This window comes from Elephantulus edwardii, unplaced genomic scaffold, assembly GCF_000299155.1.
Source record: "Elephantulus edwardii isolate Elephantulus edwardi_28Jun2011 unplaced genomic scaffold, EleEdw1.0 scaffold00079, whole genome shotgun sequence".
NCBI classification, from domain to species: domain Eukaryota; kingdom Metazoa; phylum Chordata; class Mammalia; order Macroscelidea; family Macroscelididae; genus Elephantulus; species Elephantulus edwardii.
Genome location: NW_006399829.1, coordinates 8,573,777 through 8,601,155, shown reverse-complemented (window position 1 = coordinate 8,601,155; position 27,379 = coordinate 8,573,777). Strand labels below are relative to the sequence as shown.

At 38.7% G+C, this 27,379-nt stretch overlaps 1 protein-coding gene and 1 pseudogene across 1 annotated transcript in view; one reads left to right on the top strand and one right to left on the bottom strand.

The window, feature by feature from the left end:
- Positions 1 to 18,060: 18,060 nt before the first annotated feature.
- Positions 18,061 to 27,379, bottom strand: part of LOC102853208 (chromosome unknown open reading frame, human C5orf51) — a 48,542-nt gene continuing 39,223 nt past the window's right edge. The window contains exons 5-6 of the mRNA XM_006889587.1: positions 25,411 to 25,525; positions 18,061 to 18,344 (exon numbers count right to left, since the gene is read on the bottom strand). Of these exons, the coding sequence (XP_006889649.1) occupies positions 18,061 to 18,344; positions 25,411 to 25,525 (399 nt within the window). The remainder of the gene's footprint in view (positions 18,345 to 25,410; positions 25,526 to 27,379) is intronic.
- LOC102875670 lies at positions 25,823 to 26,409 on the top strand (annotated as a pseudogene).

The following is a 27,379-nucleotide window of genomic DNA, read 5'->3' as shown; positions in this document are numbered from 1 at the left end:
AGCATGTAACTTACTTTAAAATTGCTCCTTCATGGTTCAGTGGTAAAATTCTACAGAAGCAACCCTTGTTTGTTTCCTGTTCTATGCCCCTCATGCACAGTGAGCATTCATTCACCTATCAGTGGAGGCTTCAGGTTGCTCTGATGGTGATCAGGAAGAAAGGTCTTGCACTCAATCTACTTCCAAAAGCTGGTCATGGGTCACAAGGGTTTAATCCACAACTTACTATGGGGATGGTGAAGGATTTTGTCGCATCATGCACTGGGTTTTGGGAGGATTCTATGGTACCTGACAACATTCTCTATCCATTCTACACATCAACAGTACCATCATTCCATATCCACTGTCCCTCATTTCTTTACAGCTACCTCCTACTCAGATATATATGGAGGAACCATAGTTCAGAGTAACATCTTTTTAAACAGGGTTACACATAACATTTAGGAAACTAATATTATCATTAAATGCCTCTGTCTTGTTATTAATGAGACCAAAAAGTACTAGAAATCGTCAGTTAAGCCAAATTGGCAAACAACTACAAATAACTTATATTTAGCATCATATTTATAAAGAAATAATTGTTTAAAAATTGCTTAGGTATATATGAGCCTGCGACTCATAGCATCCCTATACACAACAGCCCTAAACCCTGCTGTCCTGTGCCAGTCTGTCTCCGACACACCCATAACCACTACTCCAGTCACTAAATCAATCCACCTCATAGAGGGTCTTCCTCTCCTGCGCTGTCTCTCCACTCTCCCAAGCATGATGTCCCTCTCCAAGGCCTGGTCCCTCCTTGCAACATGTCCAAAGTTTATGTCAGATTAAGCTTCAGAATCCTTGCCTCCAAGGAGCAACCCGATTTAACCCTCTCCAAGATGAACCTGTTTGTTTTCTTAGCAGTCCATGGTATATTCAATACTCTGCAGCACCACAGCTCAAAGGCATCAATTCTCGCTAGTCATTGTCCAGCTCTCTGATGCACAGCAAGTGATTGCAAAGACCATAGCCTGTATCAAACGCACCTTAGTCTCCAGAGTGACACCATTGCTCTTCAGTACTTTGGAGAGGTCCCTAACAGCAGACTTTCCCATTGCAATACATCTTTTAATTTCCTGGCTACTGGTGCCAAGAGTGTTGACTGTGGGGCCAAGCAAACTAAATCTGTTAATAATCTCACTCTCTTCACCTTCCATCCTGATGCTGCCAACTGGCCCATTGGTGGTGGTGGTTGTTATGTGTCATCGAGTCGCCTGTGACTCATAGTGACCCTATGGCCCAATGATGAGATATATAGATAGATATAAAGAAAGATATATAGGCTTTCTTCTAGTCACACCATAAATTTGTGGGGGAAAAAAAATGTGAGGTTCCTAGTTAGCCCATGATTTTTTTTCCTGTTTATATTTATGTTTATGTTTTCTCTGTTTATAATGTAAAATGGCAAAAAACACTTGAATAAAGGAAACGACAGGAATGAGCAGCTACTTGCTAGTAAGAGTTTGACAGGGAGTTGTTGGTGCACATTCTATTAGTCATCATGCTGAATGGGGTAGGCCTATGTGCAGAATTAGAGATTAAGAAAATTAGCAATAGTAATAGGTAACTATTGAGGGTTCTAGATAATAAACTATAATCACTGTGACAATGAACTCATTCAATCTTGAGTTATCTATGACGTAGGTACTACTACCTTTCTTCTCTTAAATACAGAATATTAAATTATAGGGATGGGACTGGAACTTAAGTTGTCTAGCTCCAAAACTTACCTTCTATGCCTTTTCCTTTTTTAAAAAAAAATTATTTTAGTGAAAGTTTATAGACTTTGGATTTCTATTCATTCATTGCTGCACGTTTCTCCCTGCCCACTCCTCACCCCAATTCACTCTTCTCTTTGAAAAGTAAAATTCTTTCATTGTTATACAGCCCCTCCCCCTCAAGTCCACTCCACTATGCAGCTTTCATTCTGGACTCCTGTCATGACAATAATACCTAATCAAACATCCCTTTGGAACAGTTCTCTCCCTCATCTGTTTCAATGCAGTATATATAACTTATCTCCTCCTTCTCAGTCTCCCCTCAGCTCCCGATGTCAGTCATAGTTTACAACAGTGGCACTAAGCAATATTTGTCCTTTTGTGACTGAAATATTTCACTCAGCATTATGTCCTCCAGGGTAACCTATTTTATGTATTATTTCATGAGTTTCTTGTATTTCAATGTAGCATTGTATTCCATTGTGTGAATATACCAGAGCTTCTCTATCCATTTATTTGTTGATGGGCATGTGGGTTGTTTCCAACTCTTCACTATTGTGAACAAAGCCTCAATAAAGATGGGTGTGCATATCTATCTATCTATCTATCTATATACCTATATCTACTTGGGTGGTGGTTATGGTTTCTTTGGGGTATATTCCTAGTAGTGGAATTGCTGGATCAAATGCAAATATTTTTTTCCCCGGTCTGTGGCTTGCCTTTTTACCCTGCTGGAGAAGTTTTTGGATGTGCTTAGAAGGTCCCATTCATCTATTTTATCCTCTCCTGGTTATAGATTTTTCAGGATGCTTGGAAGACTGTTTATGTTGTGGATTAGGACTTCTAGAGTTCTTCCAAGCTTTTCCTTAATGAAGTTTATAGTCGTTGGTTTTAGTCCTAGGTCTATGATCTACTTTGAGATCATTTTTGCATATGAAGTGAGGTGTGGTGGGGGGAAAAAAAGAATGCTGCAATAACCATGGTGTGCATATGTTAAAAAAACAAAACACTTACCCTCTCTGAAAAATTTTAGGGCCAGAATAAATAAAATTCTGAAGTTAGAATGAGTTATTAAACTGAGGTGATAAAATCTTTCAGTCTCGCATAACACTCAAATACAAAGGAAAATAGGAAACAAGAAACAAGAAATATTAGAATGTGCTTTTATTTTTATTTAAAAAATGTATGTTTCAAAACATTTTACTTGGAAATTTTAATTACAAGGAGGAATGTCAATACCAGCATGACTACACAGTGTACACTTTAACTATGGATACATTAAATGTATTTTAATGCAATACTTTCATAACATATCACTTCATATTGTGTTAATTCAAGGAAATTATACTAGATAACTACAGAATTCTAGCATCTGTGACAGAGGACTACCTTACTGTGAAAGGAAACTCTGTAAAGTGGAAAGAGAGAATAAGCAATTAAAAACTGTGTCAAACTATAGGTTTTATAACACCATTAAAATGAACCTTTGACACAGTTTAACCTTAATGAACATCACAGAATTCAGAGAGTGAGTACAAAGGTAGGAAGTAAATTTTATTGTGGATTTACTTATGGTCTCACTTCACTCTACATTAATGCAAAGGAATAAGAATCTTATTAAGCATCAAACCATTCACAGTAGCCAGAAACTCTACAGATGAAGGAAGCAAATAGGCCTTCAAATTAAGACTTGAAACCAACACCAGAAAAATCATACTGAGAAAGAACCATAGAGGCTTAAGGATTATGAAAAGGTCTTTACTAGTGTTTCTATTTTTAGTAACCGTCAGAGAATTAAAACCCAATCAAGGCCTTGAGGTATATCACTCATGCACTCATAAAACCCATACTGGAGAGAAACTGTCAATGTAATCAAAATAAGGTCTTCCTCAGTAAATTGTTCCGTATTTCAGTATTAGAACTTCCTTAGGAAAGAGAAACTAGGAATGCATTGACTATGTAGAGAACTTAATCGAGGGGTGGAATTTGAGGACATATATGGCAAAGTGGTTAGCAGGTGCATGGAGGAGTCTTCTCCGACACCCTAAACTGCACCCACTCCCCAGAATCACATCAGCTCCTTCAAAGTGTTTTTCATACAGCTCCATCATTTGAGATACAGCATCCATTAATCTGAGATTAATTTACATTTGTTTCTTAAATTGTGACCCTAGAATACAAGCTCCAAAAACAGAGGTTGTTTTATAAAAACTGTAACTGCAGCACCTATGACAGACTCTAGCATGCAGGATAGATAGCTAGACAGACTGACAGACAGAAAGACAGACAGAGACAGAAACTCTGAATTATAATTTCTTTATGGTATCCTGAGGTTATTTCATTACAAATTAAATAAAATCCATTTTTTAGGCTTTAACAAATACAGTATATATTGTTTGTTCACTGTTGGCTTATATAGTAGTTTAAAAAAGCATTACACTGTATGTATGACGATTTAAAATACTTTTCCAATTCTTTGTCGGATGCAAAAGTTGTACAAAAAGCACCCAATAATACCCCCTAATTGTACCAATCAGTGAGAGACCCAACTGGTTCATAAAGGATCTTCAAGGCAAAACTGTAGTTCCCAACTTCTAAAGAAAAAAACCTGTGGTTTTCTTATGTGAAAAATCTGAAATTATACTTTATAAGTCTTAGGACTGAATATATCCCCTAATTGTCAGGTCAACCACTGGTACAGAGGGTATGGCAGTTTGGAATCTAATAGCAGCAATCTTTTTACAGAGGCTGGCACTTTAAATCAAGCCTCTTATTGATTTAGAAAAAAACCAACAAAAACATTACATATGGCCTACCATATGTTAAGTTCCATGGTTATAATAAAGATGACACTGAAGAATGTGGAATTCACAAACTAATAAGGAAAATGATAAGGCAATGTGATCAGGATGATAACATGAGAATGAAGATTATGGGAACAGATAAAGAGTATCTAATCTGGACTGGAAAAGGCTGAAAAAAGATAGCTAGTAGACACAGAATTACTGGAGCTGACACCTAAATGATATAGTCACTTGGGCACAAAAAAGGCAAAATATTCCAAGAAGAAGTACAGACGTAATAAATCTCAAGGGTAATGAGAGTAGAGAAGTATGTTTAGTAAAGTAGCTGAAAGAATTTGAGATTAATCTTTAAAACAATGAAGGAGGAAGAAAGATAAGAGGTCTGCAGTTTAAAATTCACATTAAAAATGATTTTCTATTTAGAAAGTGCAAAGCAAATTTCATAGTGCTGTTAGATGCCATATAAGTAGCTTTTGGCTTAACAGAGTAAAACTGCCTCATAAGGCTTTCTTATTCAAAAACATTTCAGAAGCAGATACCCAGGACTTTCACCTGTGGATCTGCTAAGTGGGTTTGAACCACAAATCTGTGAAGAGTTAAATGCTTAATCACTTGCATCACTAGTGTGCTACTTCTTGTTGTTGTTAGGTTCTATCAAGTATGACTCACAGAACAACCAATCTGAACCCTATCCCGTGCCATCCTCATAATCTCTGACACAATCCAGCCCATTGCTGCAGTCACTGGGTCAACCTGCCTGGTCTAAGGTCTTCCTCTCTTTTGCTGTCCTTCCACCTTCCCAAGCATGATGTCCCTCTCCAAGGAATAACCTCTCCTAGCAATATGTTCAAAGTATGTGAAATGAAGCTTCATCATCTTTGCCTCCAAGGAGCTGCACCCTCTCCAAGACATATTAAGTTAACAAAAAAAAAAGTTAAATTAGTTAAATAAGTCAAATAAAATCATCTTAGATATGAAAGGATCTGTAAGAGTGATAGAGATAAAGATGAAGAGATAGTCCTTATCACAAAGACATGGGGGGAGGGGGGAGAAGCTCGGCTAAGAATCAGACAGAAATAACAATCCTAAAAGGAAATGTTAAAGAAGAAACTCAAATGAGACTGAAAATGCCAACTGGAAAAGATATACAAAGCAAGTAATATGCACTCTCATTGTGGAATCATGGATCCACTTTGATCTTTGTCATGTAACTGTTGATGCTCTCAGGGGTCCTGTAGGGACTCAGAATCACCAGGAGCTGGTTCACATTTTAAATACTTAAGGACATAATACCTAGTCCCCTTTATTTAGCCCCAGAGATCAAAAGCGTGATTTTCCATCTGACCACATAAGGTTTCCCTTGCCCCAGTCAGCCCTGCAGGAGACCTGGCTTACACTATTTTAAACCTGGCCTTGGGAGCATGTGGGTAGGAGCAGTGGTTCAGAGTCCCCAGTGACCAATGATTCACGTGGCTCAGCGGCATCTGTGACCTGAGCCAGTCTGCCAGTCCACCAGTCCCCTCACCAGGCCTGCTGTTTGTCTGTCAAGCTCCAAAGTCCATCCACTGCATCAGAGCAAGGTCAATGCCTACTCCACCTTACTGACATTTCACATCACCACCCCCCCTTCACAAACCAACAGCTCTAAAAAACAACAAGCAGAAAATATACATACACCCAAACTGCTACCATATCCATGAGAAAATGAGAAAGTGAAAGGCTACAAACATGTCAATACAACAATGGCTCCAAAGCAACAGACAGCATCAAAACCCACAAAAAATAAGGACAAGATGTAACCAAAAAGTGATAAAAATATCACTGAAAAACAAGAAACTCATGAAATACTATGCTAAGTGGATGACCCTAGAGGATATTATGCTGAGTGAAGTATTTCAGTCACAAAAGGGTAAATATTGCATAGGGCCACTACTGTAAAACAGGACCGACAACGGGGTTGAGGGAAGACAGAGAAAAAGGGGAGGAATGATGTATACTGCTTTGCAACAGATGAGGGAGAGAACTGTTTAAAAGGTATGATTAGGTATTATTGTCAAGACAGGAGTCAGAATGAAGGCTGCACAGTGCAGTGGACTTGGGGGGGGGGAGGGATTACATAGCAATGAAAGAGTTTTTCTTTTACTCAACAAGGAGAAAAGTGAATTGGGGGAGGGGGTGGGCAGGGAGAAAAGTGCAACTATGAATGACTGGAAACCCTAAGTCTCTGTAAACGTTCATTAAAATTAATTTTAAAAAGAAACCAATAAAAATACATAATCTGTAAATCTTTTGGAGGAGGGGAGGGGGAATGCTGTTGGAATTTCCTAAGAAGGATTTCAGAAGAATGATAGTCAAGTGTCTTCACAGGATTGAGGAAAGGTAGAACAACAAACTGGAGGAAGTAAAAAAAACAAATCAAGAAAAACAGATAAAACTCTGAAAGAATTAAAAAAAAAAATACAAGACTAAACAGGAAAAAAAAAATCATTAGAAAATTAGAAGTCAATGAAAAACATGAAATTAAAATCCAAAAAGTAAAACCAAAATGTGAGAAATGGGTAACATGCTGAAAGGACAAAAGAGCAGAACTGAAAACCAAGTCCTCAACACTATTCGGCTAGAGGGAAACTCTGAACTAAGAAGGAAAGTGAGGAGAGCAGAAGAATATTGTGAGATAACATCAGAGAAATAATTTATGTTATTTGAATTTTAGAACAGGAAGAGACCAAAAAAAAAGCACAGAGAAAATCTATGAAACAGAGAATTAATTTATGTGATTCGAATTTTAGAACAGGACGAGAGCAAAAAAAAAAAAAAGGCACAGAGAAAATCAGTAAAGATTTACTGGAAGAAAATGTCACCGGTATTATGAAAAATGAGGAAATAGGACATTCAGAAGACTGAACAAACCCAAAAAGGACAGACAGACCACAAAAGACAAAGACAGTTAATAACACAATTTTCCAAAATCAAAGACAAAGAAATACTGAAAGCTGTGGCTTATAATAATCTCAGCAAAGATTATGCAGGCAAAAAAGCAATGGGATTATGGATATAAAACTCTGAAAGAAATAAAATAATAATCTCAGCAGAGATTATGCAGGCAAAAAAAGCAATGGGATGATGGATATAAAACTCTAAAAGAAATAAAACTGTCAACCAGGAATTCCTTATCTAGCAAAACTTTCAAGGATAATTGTAAAATGATAACATTTTCAGAAAAGGAGAAATTAAGAGAATCCACGAAATCTCAGCCAATCTTACAAGAAATACTAAGGGGAGTTCTTCACACAGGAACCAATAACAGACATCAACCACAAGTTAGCACACATGACAGAATCATCCAGAACCAACCCAGACACACGCAAACACACTGAGTAAAAGCAACTTTAAAACTAAAAATAGGACACCAGAGACATCAGTCTGTAAATGAGGATGACTACAGTTTAATTACAGAACTTCCAAAAGGAAAGTCAAGACAATATCAAAGTAAACTGCTACAGGGTCACCTCTATGCAGATTAATAAAGAAAATTTAAATAAAGAGGATAATCACAAAGTGTGAGTGATACAGAGTAAACAATTATGGTATGAAATGGTGTAGAGGATACAGCCCAAACTATGAGCACAAAGGTTAGCTGACTGACACATGAAGTTGTCGTTACTGTTTTTAAGTCTCATCAAGTCATGTGCTACTCACAGTGACCCTATGTACAATAGCTCTGAACCTTGCTGTCTGCTGAGCCAGTCTCACTGACTCCCAAGGCCAAATCAGGAGACAGAACAGGAAGTGAGGTTGGCAGGACAAATTAGCCAGTAATGTGCAGGAACCAATCACAACTCACTACGATAGCTGGCTTAACGGAACCTTAAATGAAACATGACAGCCTTGTGGAAATTTAAACAGGGCTCAATAGCAGCCAAGTCTCACAAGACCTCGAACTAGACTAGAAAACTATATACTGAAGGCAGGTGCAGTAATCTTCTCTTTTCTACTCCTGGACAGACCCGCCTTTCAGTATGCTTCATATTCTGTGTCCCTTCTTTTGCTTTCATTAAATCTCACCTCTTCAATCTTAAGGAGGGTCCATTAGTTATAATCTCAAAGACATTCTGGGAGAGTGCAGCACCAGAATATGATGAGTCAGAATTTATGGACATGAACTCCAAGAATCAGAAAAACTAAGATAGCAGCTTTGGGAAAAGTATAAATGGAGACACTGAACATGGAGTAGCCTGAAAGAATAAACTCAGCAATCCTGGGGAAAAAGTAAATAAAGATTAGGTTGCTAGTAAAGGCGCATTTCTCAAGCATAGACGAAGGGCCTTGTCATAAACTGAACTGTGGATTTAATTTTCTTCACCTTCAATCTGAACTTGCACTTCAATTTGAATGAGCAATTGATAGTCTGTTCTATAGTCAGTACCTGGTCTGTTTTGACTGCTGTTATCAGATGGATTGACACAGCAACGGCAGCAATAGGCTCAAGTATGCATGAGATTGTGAGGATGGCACAGGATAGAACAGGGTTCAGATCTGTTCACAGGGTCACACTAATAGGCACCACTCGACTGAACGGCACTGAACAACAACACTGAGCTTCTCCAAAGAAAATGTGGTTCATCTGATTCCTGTGCAGTTCATCAGGTGAGGTCCATTTAAAAAAAGATTTTTAAAAAAGGTATCTGTAATGAATAAATCACATTGGTAAACCAGAGAAAGTCGGGGCCATCCTGCATGCCATCTTCGCTGGGTGCAGCCAGGCAGACAGGGAGCATGACTGTGGCTGGCCTGTTCATCACCTTCACCATCACAGTCAGCCAGCCAGCAGACATGGCCAGAGCCTGGGTCGTCTTTCCCTGGGTATGCCAGTCAAACAGTGAGTGCAACTGGGGCCTGGGCCATCTTTGACAGGAGAAGCCAGTAGGCATAGCCGGGACCTGCTTGACATCTGCTCACTTGTTTGTTCTTATCGTTTGCTATTGGAGGTACAGTGTGCTGTGCTGGAGAAGAGCGACTTGCATGGTTTATAGATGTTATGCTTGCTTGTTTGTAGTTTGCTCTTAGAAGTACAGCACTGTCTGTCCGTTGTTGTACCAGATTAAGTTACTCTGATGCTGGAAACTGTGCAACAGGTATTTCAATACCAGCGAGTACATAGAGTGGAAGATACTAAAAAAATGAGAAGAAACTGCTGCAAATATCTATTAACAACTGGAATACAGAATGCATAAGGCATGAATCTAAAAAATTAGGAAGTAGTTGACAATTAAATGGAATATACATGCTGAAAGATCAGCATGCTAGGCATTAGTGAGCCAAGATAGACTGGCATTGATGCTATGAATAAAAAAATCTCATGATCTACTCTGCCAGGAACGAAAAACTGAGGAAGAATGATGTTGCATTCATAGTCAAAAAGACCATTTCAAGATTCATCCTCAAGTACAATGCCTTGTTAGGCTATTACCCACACATATACAAGGAAGACCTATTATTCAAATGTATGCATGTATAACTAAACTCAAAGATGAAGAAATTGAGGATTTCACCTACTTCATGGTGCTCTGGTGCCCTATTGGTAAGGAGTTGTGTTGTCAAACCAAAGGAATCCATCAGCTGTTCTAATGAGAGAAATATGGGCAATCTCCCCTGCAATTTACTGCCTCTGAAAATACAGCTATGGGTCAGTTACAACTCGATGGCACATAACAATAGAAGAACCAATTTCAAATTGTAACGTGATTGAACATACAATTAAAATACATTAACTGATTGGTAACTGGTATGTAAAAGTTAGAAACAAAGTAGAACTGAGAGTCAGAAGTTACAGGCTTAATGATAGAAATGAGGCTGAAGATAGAATGACTGAATTTTGTTCAATCAATGATTTATTCAAATATAGTAGTCCCCCTTTATTGACAGAGGGCATGTTCCAAGCCCCTAATGAGTATATACTGGAATATACTGAGTGTGCTGAACTCTGTATGTGTTTTTTAAGAAATACCTACATACATACAGTAAAGCATAAACTTATCAATTAGGCATTAAGAAATTAACAACATTAATTAACAAAATGAAAAACTTTTAACAAAATACTTTAATAAAGTTTGATGAATGTGATCTTAGAAACCTCAGCATAGGATTTCTTTCCTCATTAGGTCAAGAAAATGCACTTTTTCTCACCTAAAGGAAGTATTTTAGCTTCTCTCTGGCATATTCAAATTGCCAGCATCACACTTTAAAGCCTTACTAAACAAAATATGGATTATCTGAACAAGAGTACTGCCATACTTTCCCAGTCAGCCTGCCTAACAAGACAGCTGCTAGGTCACTGACTGACAAGGAGAGTATTTTACAGCATGGATATGCTGGACAAAGGGATAATCCATGTCCTGGGCAGGGCAGAGTGGCCTGGGGAAGATTTCATCAAGCTACTCAGAATGGTGTACAACTTATAACTTAGGACTTGTTTATTTCTGGGCTTTTCCATGTTCAGTTACCAGTGCTTGACTTCAGGTAAATGAAACCATAGAAAGTGAAAGTGTGAATAAAGGGTGACAACTGTATCATGAAAGATGGTTAAGACTGTCATCCAAGCATTTCAACAAACTCCATACAGGTAAAATTCCTAGCGAAACACACCAAACATCAAAGCATATCACAATCAAATTCTCCAAAACCAAAAACAAAACAAGAATGTTGAGGGGGAGAGGCCAAGGGGGGAAAGTGTCACTTGTAAAGGGTCCTCAATCACACTGATTTCTTGTCAGAAATTATGCAGACAAGAACAGTTCAATAGTGATTAAGTCTATAAAACATAATGCATTAAGAATGACTGTATGAAACCCAATGTGAATGAAGAATAGTGTCAAACACAATGTATGGGAACTTTATTAGCAAATCAATATAAATTTTTTTTTAAAGAAAAGGTGGCAATGAGAGGATATACACACAGTCCTAAAAGAAAAGAACTGTCTACATACAGAAAATATTAATTTAAAAATGAAGGCAAAAATAGGACTTTTCAGAGTAACGTAAATTAAAAGAACAGCACTACAAGAAATTGAAGGAGATGGCCAACAAGCACAGGAAGAAATGTTCAAAATTCCTAGCTCTAAGAGAGATGTAAATCAAAACAACTATGAGGTATCATCTCACCTCAGTCAGAATAGCAAAATTCAACAGAACAGCAAGCAACAAATGCTGGTGAGGTTGTGGAGAAACGGGAACCCTTATTCACTGTTGGTGGAAGTGTAAAATGGTGCAACCACTGTGGTAGACGGTATGGCGCTTTCTCAAAAAGTTGCAAATAGATAACCATTTGACCGAGCAATTCCACTACTGGGAATATACCCCAAAGAGACCATAACTGACATGCAAGCAGATATATGCACACCCATGTTTATCACGACTTTGTTCACAATAGCAAGGAGTTGGAAACAACCCAGTGCCCATCAACAAACGAATGGACCGAGAAGCTGTGGTATATTCACACAATGGAATACTATGCTGCATTAAAAAACAAGGAACTCATTCAATATTATTCAAAATGGGTGACCCCGGAGGACATTATGCTGAGTGAAATATCTCAGTCACAAAAGGACAAATACTGCACAGGACTGACATCAGGGTGGGGGAAAGACTGAGAAAGATGGGCTAAATAATGTATACTGCATTGAAACAGATGAGGGAGAAAAACTGTTTAAAAGGGATATATGATTAGGTATTATTGTGATGACAGGAGTCCAGAACAAAGGCTGCACAGTGGAGTAGATCTGGGGGGAGGGACTGTAAAACAGTGGAAAAATTTTTCTTTTATTTTTCAAAGAGAAGAGTGTACTGGGGTGGGGGGGGGGAGAAAAGTGCAACAATGAATGAATGGAAATCCAAAGTCTGTAAATTTTCATTAAAATTCATAGTAATAAAAAAATTAAAAAAAAAGAATGTAGATGAAGTTTTGCAAACTTTGAAAAAGAAAAAAAATTAAAAGGAAATCTTGTAGAATAAAAAGCAATGACATCAGATAACTTGAAGTGCTATATACAGCAAAGATCAGAGGCAAGATTATTATACTCTACAAAGACAAAATTAGAGTGAGGAAGGGAAAACAGAGTAATAGATGTTTACATTTAACAATAAAACAAATTTTAACTAGAATGATAGAAATGCTGTAACACAAAGAAACAAATGATGATAACATCCGCCTAAGAAAATGGGGCCTGGGAGAAATAGATTTTTATAGTAACTCTATGCATAAATGAAATCCTGCCCAAACCTATGTCTCTGTAATACAGAAGTCCAAGTGTTGCAAAGATAGAACAGGTAGCTTGAATTGTAAAATATTACCCATAACTCTCATAGTAACCACAGAGAAAGAATAGTACAAAATTATATAAAACAAAGAAAAACAAAACAGCTTAATGGTTACCTAATAATAGGAGCTATAGAGAGCTCAACATTGGAAGAAAAAAAAGAAACCAAAAATCTAAAAATTTCACAAAAAAAAACCATAAAATGACAGAAGTGCATCATCCAACAGGAACTAGCTTGAATGTCCAGTGAAAATGCAGTAAGTGGCAGCTTGGATAAAAAGACATGACCCATTTATATGCTGCTTATCCAACACAGTGTGGGTTTAAAGACACAAACTGAAGGAAGTGATGTGGAAAAGGATCTTTCATGCAAATAATAAACAAAAGACAAGATGTGGCTCTGATTCCAGAGGATGAAGATGGGTTGTTTGTTGTTGTTGGTGTTATTATGTGCCGTCAAGTCGCTTGCGACTCACAGCGACTCTAAACGCTGCTCTATCTTGTGCCAATCGAACTGCTTCTGACACACCCATCCCGATTACCCCAGTCACTGAATCAATCCACCTCAGAGGGCCTTCCCCTCTTGCGCCATCCCTCCACCCTCCCAAGCATGATGTCCCTCTCCAAAGCCTTGTCCCTCCTTACAACACATCCAAAGTATGTCAGATGAAGCCCCAGAATCCTTGTCTCCAAGGAACAGCCTGGTTTAACCCTCTCCAGGGTAAACTGGTTTGTTTTCTTGGCAGCCGTTCATACATTCAATACTCTTCTCCAGCACCACAGCTCAAAGGCATCAATTCTCCTTCTATCCTCCCTAGTGATTGTCTCAACTCTCTGATGCATAACAAGTGATTGCAAAGACCATAGCCTGTATCGGATGCACCTTAGTCTCCAAAGTGACACCGTTGCTCTTCAGTACCCTGGATAGGTCCCTAACAGCAGACACTTTCCCATCGCAATACGTTTTTTGATTTCCTAGCTGCTGGTGGCAAGAGTGTTGACTGTGGAGCCAAGCAGACTAAAGTTAACAATCTCACTCTCTTCACCATCCATCCTGATACTGCAAATTGGTCCAGTGGTGAGAATCTTTGTCTTCTTGATATTGAGCCTCAATCCATACCCAAGGCTGCAGTCCTTGACCCTCGGCAGCAAGCGTTTCAGGTCCTCCTCAGTTTTAGCAAGCAACATTGTGTCATCTGCATAAATGCAGATTGTTGATATATCTTCCACCAATCCTGATGCCACACTTCTCATAGAGCCCAACCAGCCTCTCGGATAATCTGTTCTGCATACAGGATGTTTAGCCATACTAAAATAATGCTTACTAAAAGTAGAAAAACAAAATCACTGATGTAAAAAAGATTCCTACTCGTGGCAACTTTCCATCAGGTTTCCACAGCTGTCAATCTTCCAAGGGCAGATACTGTCTCTCAAAAATAAGGACACAGTGACTACAAAAATGGGGTTAAGAACAGCAGAGCTGTAAGATGCTACAGGACGGGCAGTGTGTCATCCTGTTGTACACCTGGTCGCTAAGATTTGAGACTGACTTTATAGTGCCTATAACAACATAAAATGTCCATGTAAGTATAGATATTTGTAGTTGATGTTATGTGACCTCAAGTTGAAATAAACTGCCAGCTGACTCACAGCTGATCCTCAGTAGGTTTCCAGAGGCTGTATATCACACAGAAGGACACTGTCCATCTTCCTCCTGCAGAACAGCTTGTGTACTCAACATTGCATGGCCTTGAGTTGGCAGTGCAACTCCTTCCCACAAAAGCTACCAAAGCTCCCTGTGTCTATAAAAAGGAAAGATATTTAGTAGGCAGAATGACGGTTTAGAGCACAGGATGGTATGAGTGTCAGGAGTCTGGTAAGATTAATTGCTCAACTAACAAAAAGGTAAGTGGTTCAAACGTGTCCAGAAGGATCTCAGAAGACAGGCTTGATTATCTACTTCCAAAAAGCAAACCTGAAAAACCTATGCAGCAAAGATTTACTCTGCAACTCAGGTCACCAGGAGTCAAAAGTGACTGGGCAGCAACTCACTACTAGTTAGGGAGTCAGTTCAATAGTACAGGGGGCTATTGTTGGTAGGTGCTGAGCCAGCCAGTAGGCCTGCACCATCTTCACCTCACCAGAGGTCCCAAGAGCCAGCCATCGGGCATGACCTGGGGGTCTGCACAATATCTCTACCACCACACCCAACTCCTGGCCTCAAGTCCAGGGCCTGGAGCCACAGAGGCCCTCAGTCACCACCACACTGTTAATAACGCCAACGAGCTCAGACAGAGCCAGAGATGGCTGTACCACGACATGATACTGTCAGCCTGCTTGTATTATAGTTTGCTCTTAGGGCTATAAAACTTATCTGTCAGTTTATTATGTTGTGGAAATGATTTGCATGTTCCTACTTATTTTGTAATTTGGATATGTATACACTTGCTTGTTAATCATTTGCTCCTATGAGTACAGCACTTGTCTGTCTGTATGCTGTCCTGGGGTGACCTGTTGTTTCAAATGCCAACAGAGTCAACTATGATGGACAGGTTGTAATGGAGCTCCCAGTTTAAGGCACACTAGGAAGCAGGATTAGCTATCCACTTCTCAAATAACAGGCTTTCAAACACCTTACGAACAGTAGAGGAACACTGTTAAGACATAGTACTGGAGGTAGAGTCCAATATTGGAAGTCACTCAAAATGAGCAGAAACAGCTGTAAACACCCAATAATAATTGGAACGTGCAATGTATGGAGTATGAATCTAGGAAAACCAGATGTCAAATGTGTAAAGGAATGCTTAAAGATCAACATTCTAGGTATTAGTGGGCTCAGATGAACTCATATTGGTCACTTTGAATCAGACAATCATGATCTATTACGCCAGAATAAAAATTACATGGGGTAGATGAAGCTGTATCTATGAGCAACACAGCCTGATGAAGGTATTTTAGAGTAAAAAAAGGGAACAGAGAGGCTGGGAGAAGGTTAGGATAGATGTCTAAAGAAGATTAACCAGTAAAGAGTTAGTAACATTAACAAGGAGGGGTCATCAGATTAACAAGTAAGGTGATTGCAAGTCATTAGGACTAATAGCATCCCTATGAACCTTATCCTATTTTGTTCCAGCTTCATAATCTTCAACATGCTTGAGGCAATTGCTACCGTCAAAGAGGTCAGTAAAGGGTTGCTGTTCTTAGGTGCCATTCATAGCAACCTTATGAACAACAGATCTGAAACCTATCCTATCCTGTTCCATCCTCATCATCTCTGACACTTGCGCATGTGCTGCAGTCACTGTATCAATCCATCTCATTGAGAGTGTTCCCCTTTTTGCTAACCTCCCACCTTTCCAAGTATGATGTCCCTTTCCAAGGAATGGCCTCTCCTAGCAATATGCCCAAAGTGAAATGAAGCTTCTCCATCCTTTGCCTACCAGTAAAGGGAAGGCCATAAAAAAGATCAGTAACTAAAAGGCAGGCAAAAGTAAATGAAAGACGTGACAGAGACACAATCAATATATACTGTGTGCATACAATACATATTAGAAATATGTTAGAAATTAGAAATTAGCCTTCACCAAAAGGCAGGGTACTTCTTTCTACCCTAAAAAGTAAAGAAAATGAGTAGGGTTAAACTAATAAATAAAGTTGTTCTCTTCAAATTTCTCGTTAATACATGGAAGTACTATATGCTAGAGGAGTGTCTGAGGCAAGTAATGAGGTTTTAATAGCAATGCTAGTAACAAGGAGCAGGGCCTATTAACAAAAGACTCATGCTGAGGGCTCATCTAAAGTGGAAAGACACTTGCAAAGATTCCTCTCTGAAAGGTGCATGAAGTTCAAGTGGAACTGAGCATCCCACAAAAAGTGGATGACAGGATTCATTCAATGCTGAGAGTCTGCAAAATGACTAGCTGGAAGGACATGGGGAAGAGGAACTGAAGGAACCAGCAATCTACATGTGACCCCACATGGCTAAGGCTATACACAGAAGGAGTAACTCTGAAAGAGGCTGATAACTGAGGAAAAAGAAGATAAAACAAGAGAAGAAGGTTGGGGAAAAAGCTAAGGAGATGGTAAAATTGAAAGCAGGAAAAGAAAAATCAACAAGAACAAGGCAAATGGAAAGCTGGAAAGGAAGTGGTCATCAGTTAATGGACTACTGATGTAAGATTTCAGAAAGAGAAACCTGATCAAGAGTTAAGACGTAGCCATGGGAGTGTGTTGCTGGAATCTGACAAAGTCATTGGTGTAGAAGTAGAGAAATGGCACCGAAAGTATCAAAAAATAGATCCTTCCACCAATGACAGAAGGCGCTGAGGTAGACAGAAAGACGGGATCAAGACAACAAGGTAGGTGCTCTGGTCCTTTACTACCAAAGGAAAGATAAAAAAACAGAAAGTAAATTTTAATACAGTATCAACTGTCTAAGTATCAGATGTCCAAGGACAAAAGAAGTAATAGTAACGAACTAATCTACCTTGGTTTTTAATCATCATTAACACGTTGCCGCAAATGACGGCAAATGTGTTTCTAAGCACAGTCGTCAATTTCAAAAGTGTGTGGCAACGTGTTAATGATAGCATAAACCATGCATGCACTGTCTTTTAAATAAAATAAGAAAATAATTTTAAGCTTTTTATAAAATATCTACTAGAGTTAAAAATTTAATTGCCATTAGTAGTTCACTAAACATTATTTCTTTGAGAACTCTTGTCATTATTTACCTAATTTTGAAGATGAAATCTGAATATTAATCCTAATTTTTCATTTTTGTTTTACATTCAGAGTATAGTGAAATAAATTATTTAACCTGATTATAACTCTGACATATATCAATATAGAGACTAATAAATAATCTAAAGTAATAGAAAAATAATCTTAAAAAAACTAAATGCAGTTCCTCCTCATTAGTTACCGATAACTGTAGTTCAGGCTAAGTTAAATTAACAAGTACATTATTTTCGAAATTAAAGAATTACTCCCTCATCAAATGAAGAATATATAATAAAAGATAGTGCTGGCTTTTAAAAGTGGGTTAACTATGCAGGATGTCTTTACGTAGTGTAATGTTATAAAAATCAATGTCAGCATGTCTTCTTCTCTAGAACTTTACCATTTCATGGTTCTTTTTTGTCTGTTTATGTTTTTGTCTATTTAAAAAGAACAGATAACTTACTAGTTATGACAATACTGAAAGAAATCTAAAATTTGTTTTGCATTTGTTGTATTCCATTCTTGTTCTTTCAGGGGTCCTTCACACACAGATACGTACTTTTTCAAAATTTTCTCCCCTACTTCTCGGAAGTCCAAGGGTTCTTTCTGTGTACTACAGCTTGCTCCAGAGGCACCAGTATCTACGTCATTATTTTCTTTATGTTGACCTGCACAATACTTCAATCCCCAGTAACACATTTCGCCACTGTACATCATAGCCAGCAAATGAATGTCACTGAAGATTCCTGAAAAAGTCAATTAGGTTAAAAGATTAGAATTTAAGTGATTTTTTTTTTTTTAAAAAAAAAACCTTACATTTCTTACTAATTGTTTTAAATCATTAAATACTTTTCCTTGTCATATAACAGAAACTAGAAAAGTCAAATATTTCTAACGCAATGCTTGTTTCATTGGCACTTTTATCTCTTTTTTTATTTTTAAAAAGAAAAGGCTGGTCATAAAACCAAACTACCACAGAATTATTTTTTTAAAAAAAGTCGAGGGTAGTGCATCATTTCCTGGGTGTCCTCTGTACAGCCTCTCTGAGATCTAATTTATAGAATGTCCCTCACAACAAAACCTAAAATACTGTCCACAATTCTAGAGTACTCACAGGCTCCCTAAGTCCCATCCATCAACAGAACTTTGAGTGGGAGGCATCCTCTGTGATCAGTCATAAAGTCACTTATTCTCTTCCTACCTTTTTTTTCCCCTACAACATCTACAGGAACTAAGTTAAAATCTTCCAAGTCTATCTCTACCAGCTTCTTCTCTGCTTTTGCCTGCCTCCCCAAACACCATTCCTAGTCCTCCTCCAGTTACCATCACAGCCCAACAGTCACTTGTACAGGAGGCCCAAGCATAGGCTCAACTACCAGGTATAGGAGGCCTAGTTTGGGTGTCCACTCCTCACCTCTGGTAGATCTAGAGGTGTCTTTCAGGTCATCAGCAGCCTTGAATGGGAGATGGGCCACCCTCCCTCTGTGTTTTAAGGATAGAGTTCAACAATTAAAATTTCCCTATCTAGCAAAGAACTTCATAGAAACTAAAGAAGCCCTTGTGCCACAGCGGATTAAGTACCTGGGCTCCTCCAACTCTCCAGCCACCAGATGAAGAAAATGAAGCACACTACTTTCTAAGACTTGGAAATCCTAAAGAGTTGTACTTTGTCCTACACGGTCACTATACCTCAAAATTGACCCAACGGCAATGAGGTGGAATGTTGTTGTTGCTTTTGTGTGCCCTCAAGTAAAAATCAATCCATAGCTGACCCTCCAGTGGGTTTCCAGAGGCAGTAAATCACTCAGGAGAAAATTGTCCATCCTTTTGCCTTGGAGCAGCTGGCTGATTCAAACCACATGCCTCTTGGACTGCAGTGCAGGTTCTTACCACTAGGGGCCCCATAAATCCTGTTCCCTATTAATAATTCTAAATTTCCTTAAAATCTTACAGAATTATCAATGTATATGCTTGTCAAACAGTTAAATGATGTATAAATGTATTAAGTTTTGCATATTTAAATTTTTCATTTCATAATCATAATGCTTATTGTTTTAGTTAGCTACCATCAAGATTCTCACCACTGGATGGCAGCATCAGGATGGATGGTGAAGAGATTGAGAGTGTTAACAACTTTAGTCTGCTTGGCTCCATGGTCAACACTCTAAGCACTAGCAGCCAGGAAATCAAAAAAAGGAATTGCGATGGGAAAGTCTGCTGTTAGGGACCTATCCAGGGTACTGAAGAGCAATGGTGTCACTTTGGAGACTAAGGTGCATCTGATACAGGCTATAGTCTTTGCATCAGAGAGTTGGACAATGACTAGGGAGGATAGAAACTTGTTATGCATCAGAGAGTTGGACAATGACTAGGGAGGAGAGAAGGAGAATTCTCCCAGCCAGATGCCTGAAGCATGTAAGACAGAGGTTCAAAATCCAAGCATCCAAGGAGAAACTTGGTTTCACACACTTCAAGACAGACTTATTTGTGTTCTTGGCGGTTCATGGTATGTTAAAGACTCTTCTCCAGCACCACAACTCAAAGACATTTTTTTTTCTTTTCATTAGTTTATTTACAAAATTCTAATACAAATTTGAATATTCTTTCAATTTCCCTCAGGCCCCCACTCATCAAATTGTACAACCCAATGATTAATCTCCTCTTCTCCCTGTACATCCTCATCCCTCTGCTTCCAGCCTCTCCCACCCCTCCTGGATCCTTATACTCACTCTACAATAATGGTCAAAGACATTGATTTTTTTCCCCGTCATCCTTAGTCACTGTTCAGCTCCCTGATGCATAGCAAGTAATTCCGAAGACCATGGCCTAGACAAGGTGAACCTTAGTCTCTAGATTGGCATTGATTTTCAGTGCTCTGGAGCGGTCCCTGACAGCAGATTTTCCCAGTGTAATTCATCTTTTGATTTCCTGACTGCTGGTGCCAAAAGTGTTGATTGGAGAGCTGAGCAAGCAGAAACTGTTAACAACTTCAATCTCTTCTCAATCTATCATGTTGCTGTCAACTGGTCCAGTGGTGAGCATCTTTGTCTTCTCGATGTAGAGCTTCAATCCATATTGCAGACTACAGTCCTTGACTTTCTGGAGCAAGTGCTTCAGGTCCTCCTCAGTTTCAGCAAGCAAGATTGTGTCATTTGCATAACATAGGTTGTTGATGAATCTTCCTCCAATCTTGATGCCACATTCCTCCTCATAAAGCCCTGCTTCCTCAATGATCTGTTCTGCATATAGATCGAAAAGGTGTGGAGACAGGATGCATTCCTGACATAGTCCTTTCCTGATTTTAAACCATGCAATGTTCTGAGGACTGCTTCCTAGTCCAAGTATAGGTTTCGCATACTGTACAATCAAGTGTTCCTGGACTCCCATTTTTCCTCAAGGTTAGCCATAATTTGTTGTGATCCACACAGTCAAATGTCTTTGCATAATCAATGAAACGCGAATCGACATTCCTGTGGTACTCTTTGTTCTCTGCCAAGATCCATCTGACACTGGCAATAATGACTCTAGTGACCCGACTTCCTCTAAACCCAGCTTGTATTTATGGTAGTTCTCTGTCAATGTGCTGTTCCAGTCATTTATGGATAAACGTCAGCAGGATTTTACTTGTGATAGTAGTGATATTGTTTGATAATTTCTACACTCCTTCAGGTCACCTTACTTTGGAATGGGAATATGGACTTTGTCTAGTCAGTTGGCCAGATATTTGCCCTCCAGATTTCTTGACACAACCTGGTGATAACTGGTATTCTTTCAAATCCTGGGCCTTTATTTTTTGCCAAGTCCTTCAGAACAGCACGAACTCCCTCCCTCATCACCACTGCTTCTTTTTTTAAAAAGAATTATTATTATTAATTTTAATGAAAATTTACAGAGACTTTGGATTTCCATTCATTCATTGTTGCACTTTTCTCCCTGCCCACCCCTCCTCACCCCAGTACACTCTTCTCTTTGAAAAGTAAAAGGAAAAAATCTTGCATTGTTTTACAATCCCTCCCTCCCAGGTCCACTCCACTACGCAGCTTTTGTTCTGAACTTTTATCCCATCTTTCTCAGTCTCCCCCCAACCTCGACGTCAGTCCTGTTTTACAACAGTGGCACTACGCAGTATTTGTCCTTTTGTGACTGAGATATTTCACTCAGCCAATTCTTTTTGGTACAGTGACTCTGTATACTTCTTCCATCTACTTTTAATGCTTCATGAATCATTCAATATTCCGACCATAGCATCCTTAAGCATTGCAATTCACGGCTTGGATTTGTTCTTTAGTTCCTTCAGCTTAAAAAATGCTGAGTGGAGAAAAGGGCAACAACAAATGAATAGAAACCCAAAATCTCTGTAAATTTTCATTAAAATTAATAATAATTCTATCATAAAAAAAATTTATTATTTTTGTGTGAGTGTACCGTCAAATCAGATCTGACTGGTACAGGAGGAGATTGTCCCTCCTTCCCTGGCAGAGTATCTGGTGGATTCAAACCGTGAAACTCTGGGATTGTAGTTGCAGCTCCTTGCCACTAGGCCACCAGAGCTCCCCGTAATCTTGAAAACATTAAATCATTGAATAATGTTCAAATGGTTAAATGCTGAAAGTGATTACTTATGGAACAGAAGTATACTTGGGTACTTGTTGATTGCCTTCAAGTCGAGCAAGACTTAGAGTGATCCTATGAACAAAAGGCCTGAAGCTCCTTTACAACTATCGACATTTCTTAAAAGTCATAGTTTCTGGAGATATGTTGTTTAGAAAGTCAATGCCACTCCTGCTTCCAAACCTTGATACTACTTACATAAATTTAAACTTAAGGTAAAATATAAACTATAAACTTAAAAAATATAAGGTAAAAAAGATTATGATCTCTGAAAATGTATCTCCTTTTACTTAGAAAATAGCAAGAAGCTGAACTGTAATCCCAGAGGTAGGCAGTTTGAATCCACCAGATGCTCTGCTGGAGAAGGAGGGGCAATCTCTTCCTGTACCAGTAAGATCTGATTTGACAGTACATACACAAAAAATAATAAAATAAAATAAAAATTTAAAAAAAAATTAATAATAATAATAAAAAGTTGAGCAAGTTCAGCCCTTTTGATTTTCCAACTCTAGCTCGTGCACATTCATTATAACATTTTGCCTTGGCTTCCTGAGCTGCCCTTTGAAATCTTCAATTTAGCTACTTAACTTCTACATTTCTTCCCTTTGCTTTGGCTTCTCAGCATTCTAGTGCAATATTCAGAGTCTCTTCTGACATCCACTTTGGTCTTTTCTTCTTTCTTTGTAAAGACCTTTTGCATTTTACTGCCTCTGAAAAGCTGAGAGAGGATCAGCTATAGACCAGTTCTAACTCAAAGATATATAACAACAACAATTAGTTCTCTAGTTATCTGGAACAAATATTTGCCACAAATATATCAAAACACTCCATGGTTTTTTGGTTTATTTTGTTGTAGTTCTTTTCTGTTGTTTTTGTTAACTGTGATTTTAATGAGAGTTTACAGAAAAGTTATATTTTCATTCATTCATTGATGAACATTTTCTTACCTACACCCTCAGGTAATTTTCTTAAAAAAATATTTATTCAGGGAGCTCTGGTGGCCTAGTGGCAAGAAGATGCACTGCAATCCCAGAGGCGCACGGTTCAAATCCACCAGATGCTCTGCCGGGAAAGGAGGGACAATCTCCTCCTGTACCAGTCAGACCCAATTTGACGGTACACACACACACACACAAAATAATTTAAAAAAAATATTTATTCATTGTTACATAATTTCCTCCCTCCCTATGTCCCAGTTTACTCTGCTATGTACCTCTTATTCTAGAGTGTTGTCATACAATTAATGCCTAATCATATATTCCTTTTTTAGAGAGCACTGGTGGCCTAGAGGCAAGTAGCTGCACTGCAATCCCAAAGGCATGCAGTTCAAATCCCCCAGCTGCTCCACAGAGAAGGATGGGCAGTCTCCTCCCTTGTGATTAACTGTCTCTGAACACCAGCAGGAGGGTCAGCTCCAACTTGATGCTAAACAATAACAAATTCCTTTTAAAAGTTCTTTCATCTGTTTTCCAATGCAGTGTTCATTATCTATCTCCTCTTAAGTTCCACCTCAACTCCCATGTCAGTCCTGTTTTATAACAAAGAAGTTACACAATATTTGTCCTTTTGTGACTGAATTATTTCACTCAGTATAATGTCCTCCAAGGTCACCCAGGTTGTGTAATATAGTGTGAGTTCCTTGGTTTTCAGTGCTGTGTAGTATTCCACTCTGTGAATATACCATAGTTTTCCTATCCATTCATTTGTTGATGAACACTAGTACTGTTTCCATCTCTTTGCTATTGTGAATAATGCAGCAATAAACATGAATGTGCATATATTTGAGTAGAAGCTCTGATTTCTTTAGAGTATATTCCTTTTAGTGGAATTTCTGGGTCAACTGGTATTTCTATTTTTAACTTTTTCAGAAAGTAAAAACACCCCATGTTTATAAAAACATGCTCAGGAAGGGAGCTCTTTCATCTCCAATAAGTGCACACATGTGTGTATATACGTGTGTGTGTGTTTGTGTTAGAATAAACCATTTATCCAAATTAATTTTTGGATACCGCTGGCCACTTCTGTGTTATGACAGTGGAACATCTACCTAAGAAAGAGGAGGATGTTCAAAAGGTTTAACATTGTAGACCTTTCCCTAATTTCAGATGATGTGTATTACCTAACATCACATGCCAATTACATGGCCATAAATAAGATCACCCTGTGTCATGGAACTTCAGGCCTGCCATTACTAAAAACTAGTTTAAGTGATTCTTCCTTTATTCAACTTCAGTCTTAAAATGAACTATTTACATGCATTCCCTAAAATTTTTAATTACACATATATTTTGGGAGGAAAAGTAATTGTTGCCATCAACTATCCTCTTTTTCTTAGTAAAGAAATAAGTAAAGAGAATACTGTATGACATAAAAATCTGATTAGTGACATTCCCCTAGCTCCTCTGCAGCTGGAGAACACTATCTGGTTCAATTCTGACCAGTTATAAGTTGATGAAATAGTATAACAACCTTTCAGTTGTCACAGCCTTTTCCATTTCTAAACCTGAAAAATGAGTGAGAGTGAAAGCACTCTAGGAGCATCCTGGGATAATGGAAATGGAAGCCACAGACTTAACAGACATGCCATGCTCACAACTCCAGGGACCTTTCATTTATACAGTTTCTATATGAAAGGTCTCGCTCTGAAGCTGAGGGGGTCTGGATCTACAGATGATGAAGTTAAAAGGTAAGAACCTGGTAGCACCATGGAGCCCTCATGCCAGCTATAGGTCCTTTTGACAGAAGGAACAGTAAATGTTTACTTCTTTAAAAGTACTTCTAGTCTTTGTTACAAAGAGATAAACCACCTCTGATATTTACCAGTTATGTGAGGATGCAAAATGACTAAAGACAAAAAGAAACATTAAGGAAGGAGATGTAAATCTTTAAATTTTTAAAAATACCTCATTATTTTTATATATACTCTAACTTGCATTCCTTAAAATTATTTTGTGAGTTTAACAAATTTTACATAAAAGTTAGATTTTTACTCATTTACTGTTGCACATTTTATTCCCTCTTACCCTCCCTTCCCCAGATCACTTTTTTAATATTAGTTTATTATTACACAATTACTTCCCTCCCCTTCCCCCAGTCTTCTTTGCAATGCATTTTAATGAAATCAGAGTAAAAGTCTAACAAACTTTCTAAAATCTTAAAAAAGTTTTAAATCTTTTCGAAAACTTCAAAAGATCACATTACCTTCACTCAGTAATTTAGCTGTCTCAAGGTCTTGAAAAGAAACTCCTTCATTTAACTGCACAGGGCATCGATAATTTAGCATTTGTAGCAAGTAACTGATTCCATCAACAAGGTACTAAATGAAAGTTAAAAACAAAGAATTGAAAGTATTAAATGCAGAACTGCAGAAATATTAACAGGTTTATCTATCTTTTAATCAAAAGAAAATGAGCGGAAATAGAAAATCTTTTAAATGTTACTTTTCAAAGATACAAAGACTCATCAATTATACTACTCAAGTTGCCTCAATGACTAAAAGAATATAGTTTTTAAAAAAATTAACCAAGGGGGGGTGGGGCCGCGGCGAGAGTCGCCTCTTGGCCTCCTTGGGCCCTAGTGCCGCCGCCGGGTCGCTGCGCGGGTCGCTGGCGCCATGAAGATCTGGACCTCCGAGCATGTCTTCGACCACCCCTGGGAAATGGTCACAACGGCTGCGATGCAGAAGGACCCCAACCCGAAGAACCCCAGCGCGGTGGGCGTCGACGTCCTGCACAGGCATGTGGGCCCCTCGGGCAAGCTGCACAGCCAGCGGCTTCTGAGCACGGAGTGGGGCCTGCCCTCTGTGGTGCGATCTCTTATCGGCAGCTCGAACAAAGACATATGTGCAGGAGGAGCATTCTGTAGTTGACCCAGTAGAGAAAACGATGGAACTGAAGTCCACTAATATTTCCTTTACAAATATGGTCTCCGTGGAAGAGAGGCACATCTACAAGCCTCATCCTCAGCACCCGGGCAAAACGATTCTCACTCAGGAAGCCATCATCATCGTCAAGGGCGTCAAGCCTCAGCAGCTACCTAGAAAGTCTGATGGCGAGTACCATCTCTTCCAATGCTAGTAAAGGTCGAGAAGCCATGGAATGGGTAATAAACAAATTAAACACTGAGATTGAAGAATTGATGGCCTCCACTAGAGGAAGCATAAGGACGCCGATGGCAGCAGCAGCACTTGGAGGGAAATGACAGTGGCACGAGGCACAGTGGCAGGCCCCAAGTCTCCAAGCCAGTGGTATATTTGTTGGTTATTGAAGAACTACAACTCTTGGCGAGCTCTGGTGGCCTAGTTGTAGGAAACTGCACTGCGTGGTTCAAATCCACCAGATGCTCTGTTGAAGAAGGAGGAACAATCGCCTTCTGTACCAGTCAGATCCAATTTGACGGTACACACATAAAAAGAATGAATGAATAAATAAATAAATGATTTTTTTAAAAAAAGAACTACAACTCTTTTAGGTGGACTTTTTTTTTTAAGTAAGCTGGAGAGTGTCTATGTGACTTTGATAAAAACAAAGAGGGGCAGGCCTTCAAACTAAGGGATCACTGAAAAAAATCGTGTTTGATGAGTCTAATTCCGAGGTATCCAGTGTTTTTGTGGAAATGTAACGATTATTGAAAAAGTGCACTGAAATTGATAATGCCATACTGAGTCTCCTAGAATTAAAGGGTGAAACTCCCGGGTTGTGGGAATTTTGCTGGGCTTTGACCAACACCATAATAAGGCCAGGCCACTCGGGTCCACAGGCTGCCGGCACTCACCGAGAAACTCACTTAAAGGGAAAAATTGGGACTTTTCAACGCAATATTGATTTGCCTCAATTATTCTGTTAAAACTAGTGTTTTGATTTGGTATTTTGGTGAGATTTCTCGAGAGAAACTTTTCACCAAAATAATCTATAATTCCAACAAGATAGGGTTCTGTTGTGTTTAAGAGTACTGTACTGGCTTGCCAATATTTGGTAACTTAGTCAAAAAGCATTATCCATTCATTAATTGCATCTGTAATGCCTTCCAGAGTCTTTTGATTTCGTGTGCTCTATATGGGCTGGTTAGGTTAATGGAAAAGTAGTCATTCCCTGAATTCTGCAGCTCTGTAAACTTCACAGATCAGCTGGGCACATCTTTTAGCATTTCACAGTGTGCCTAACTTAAGAGA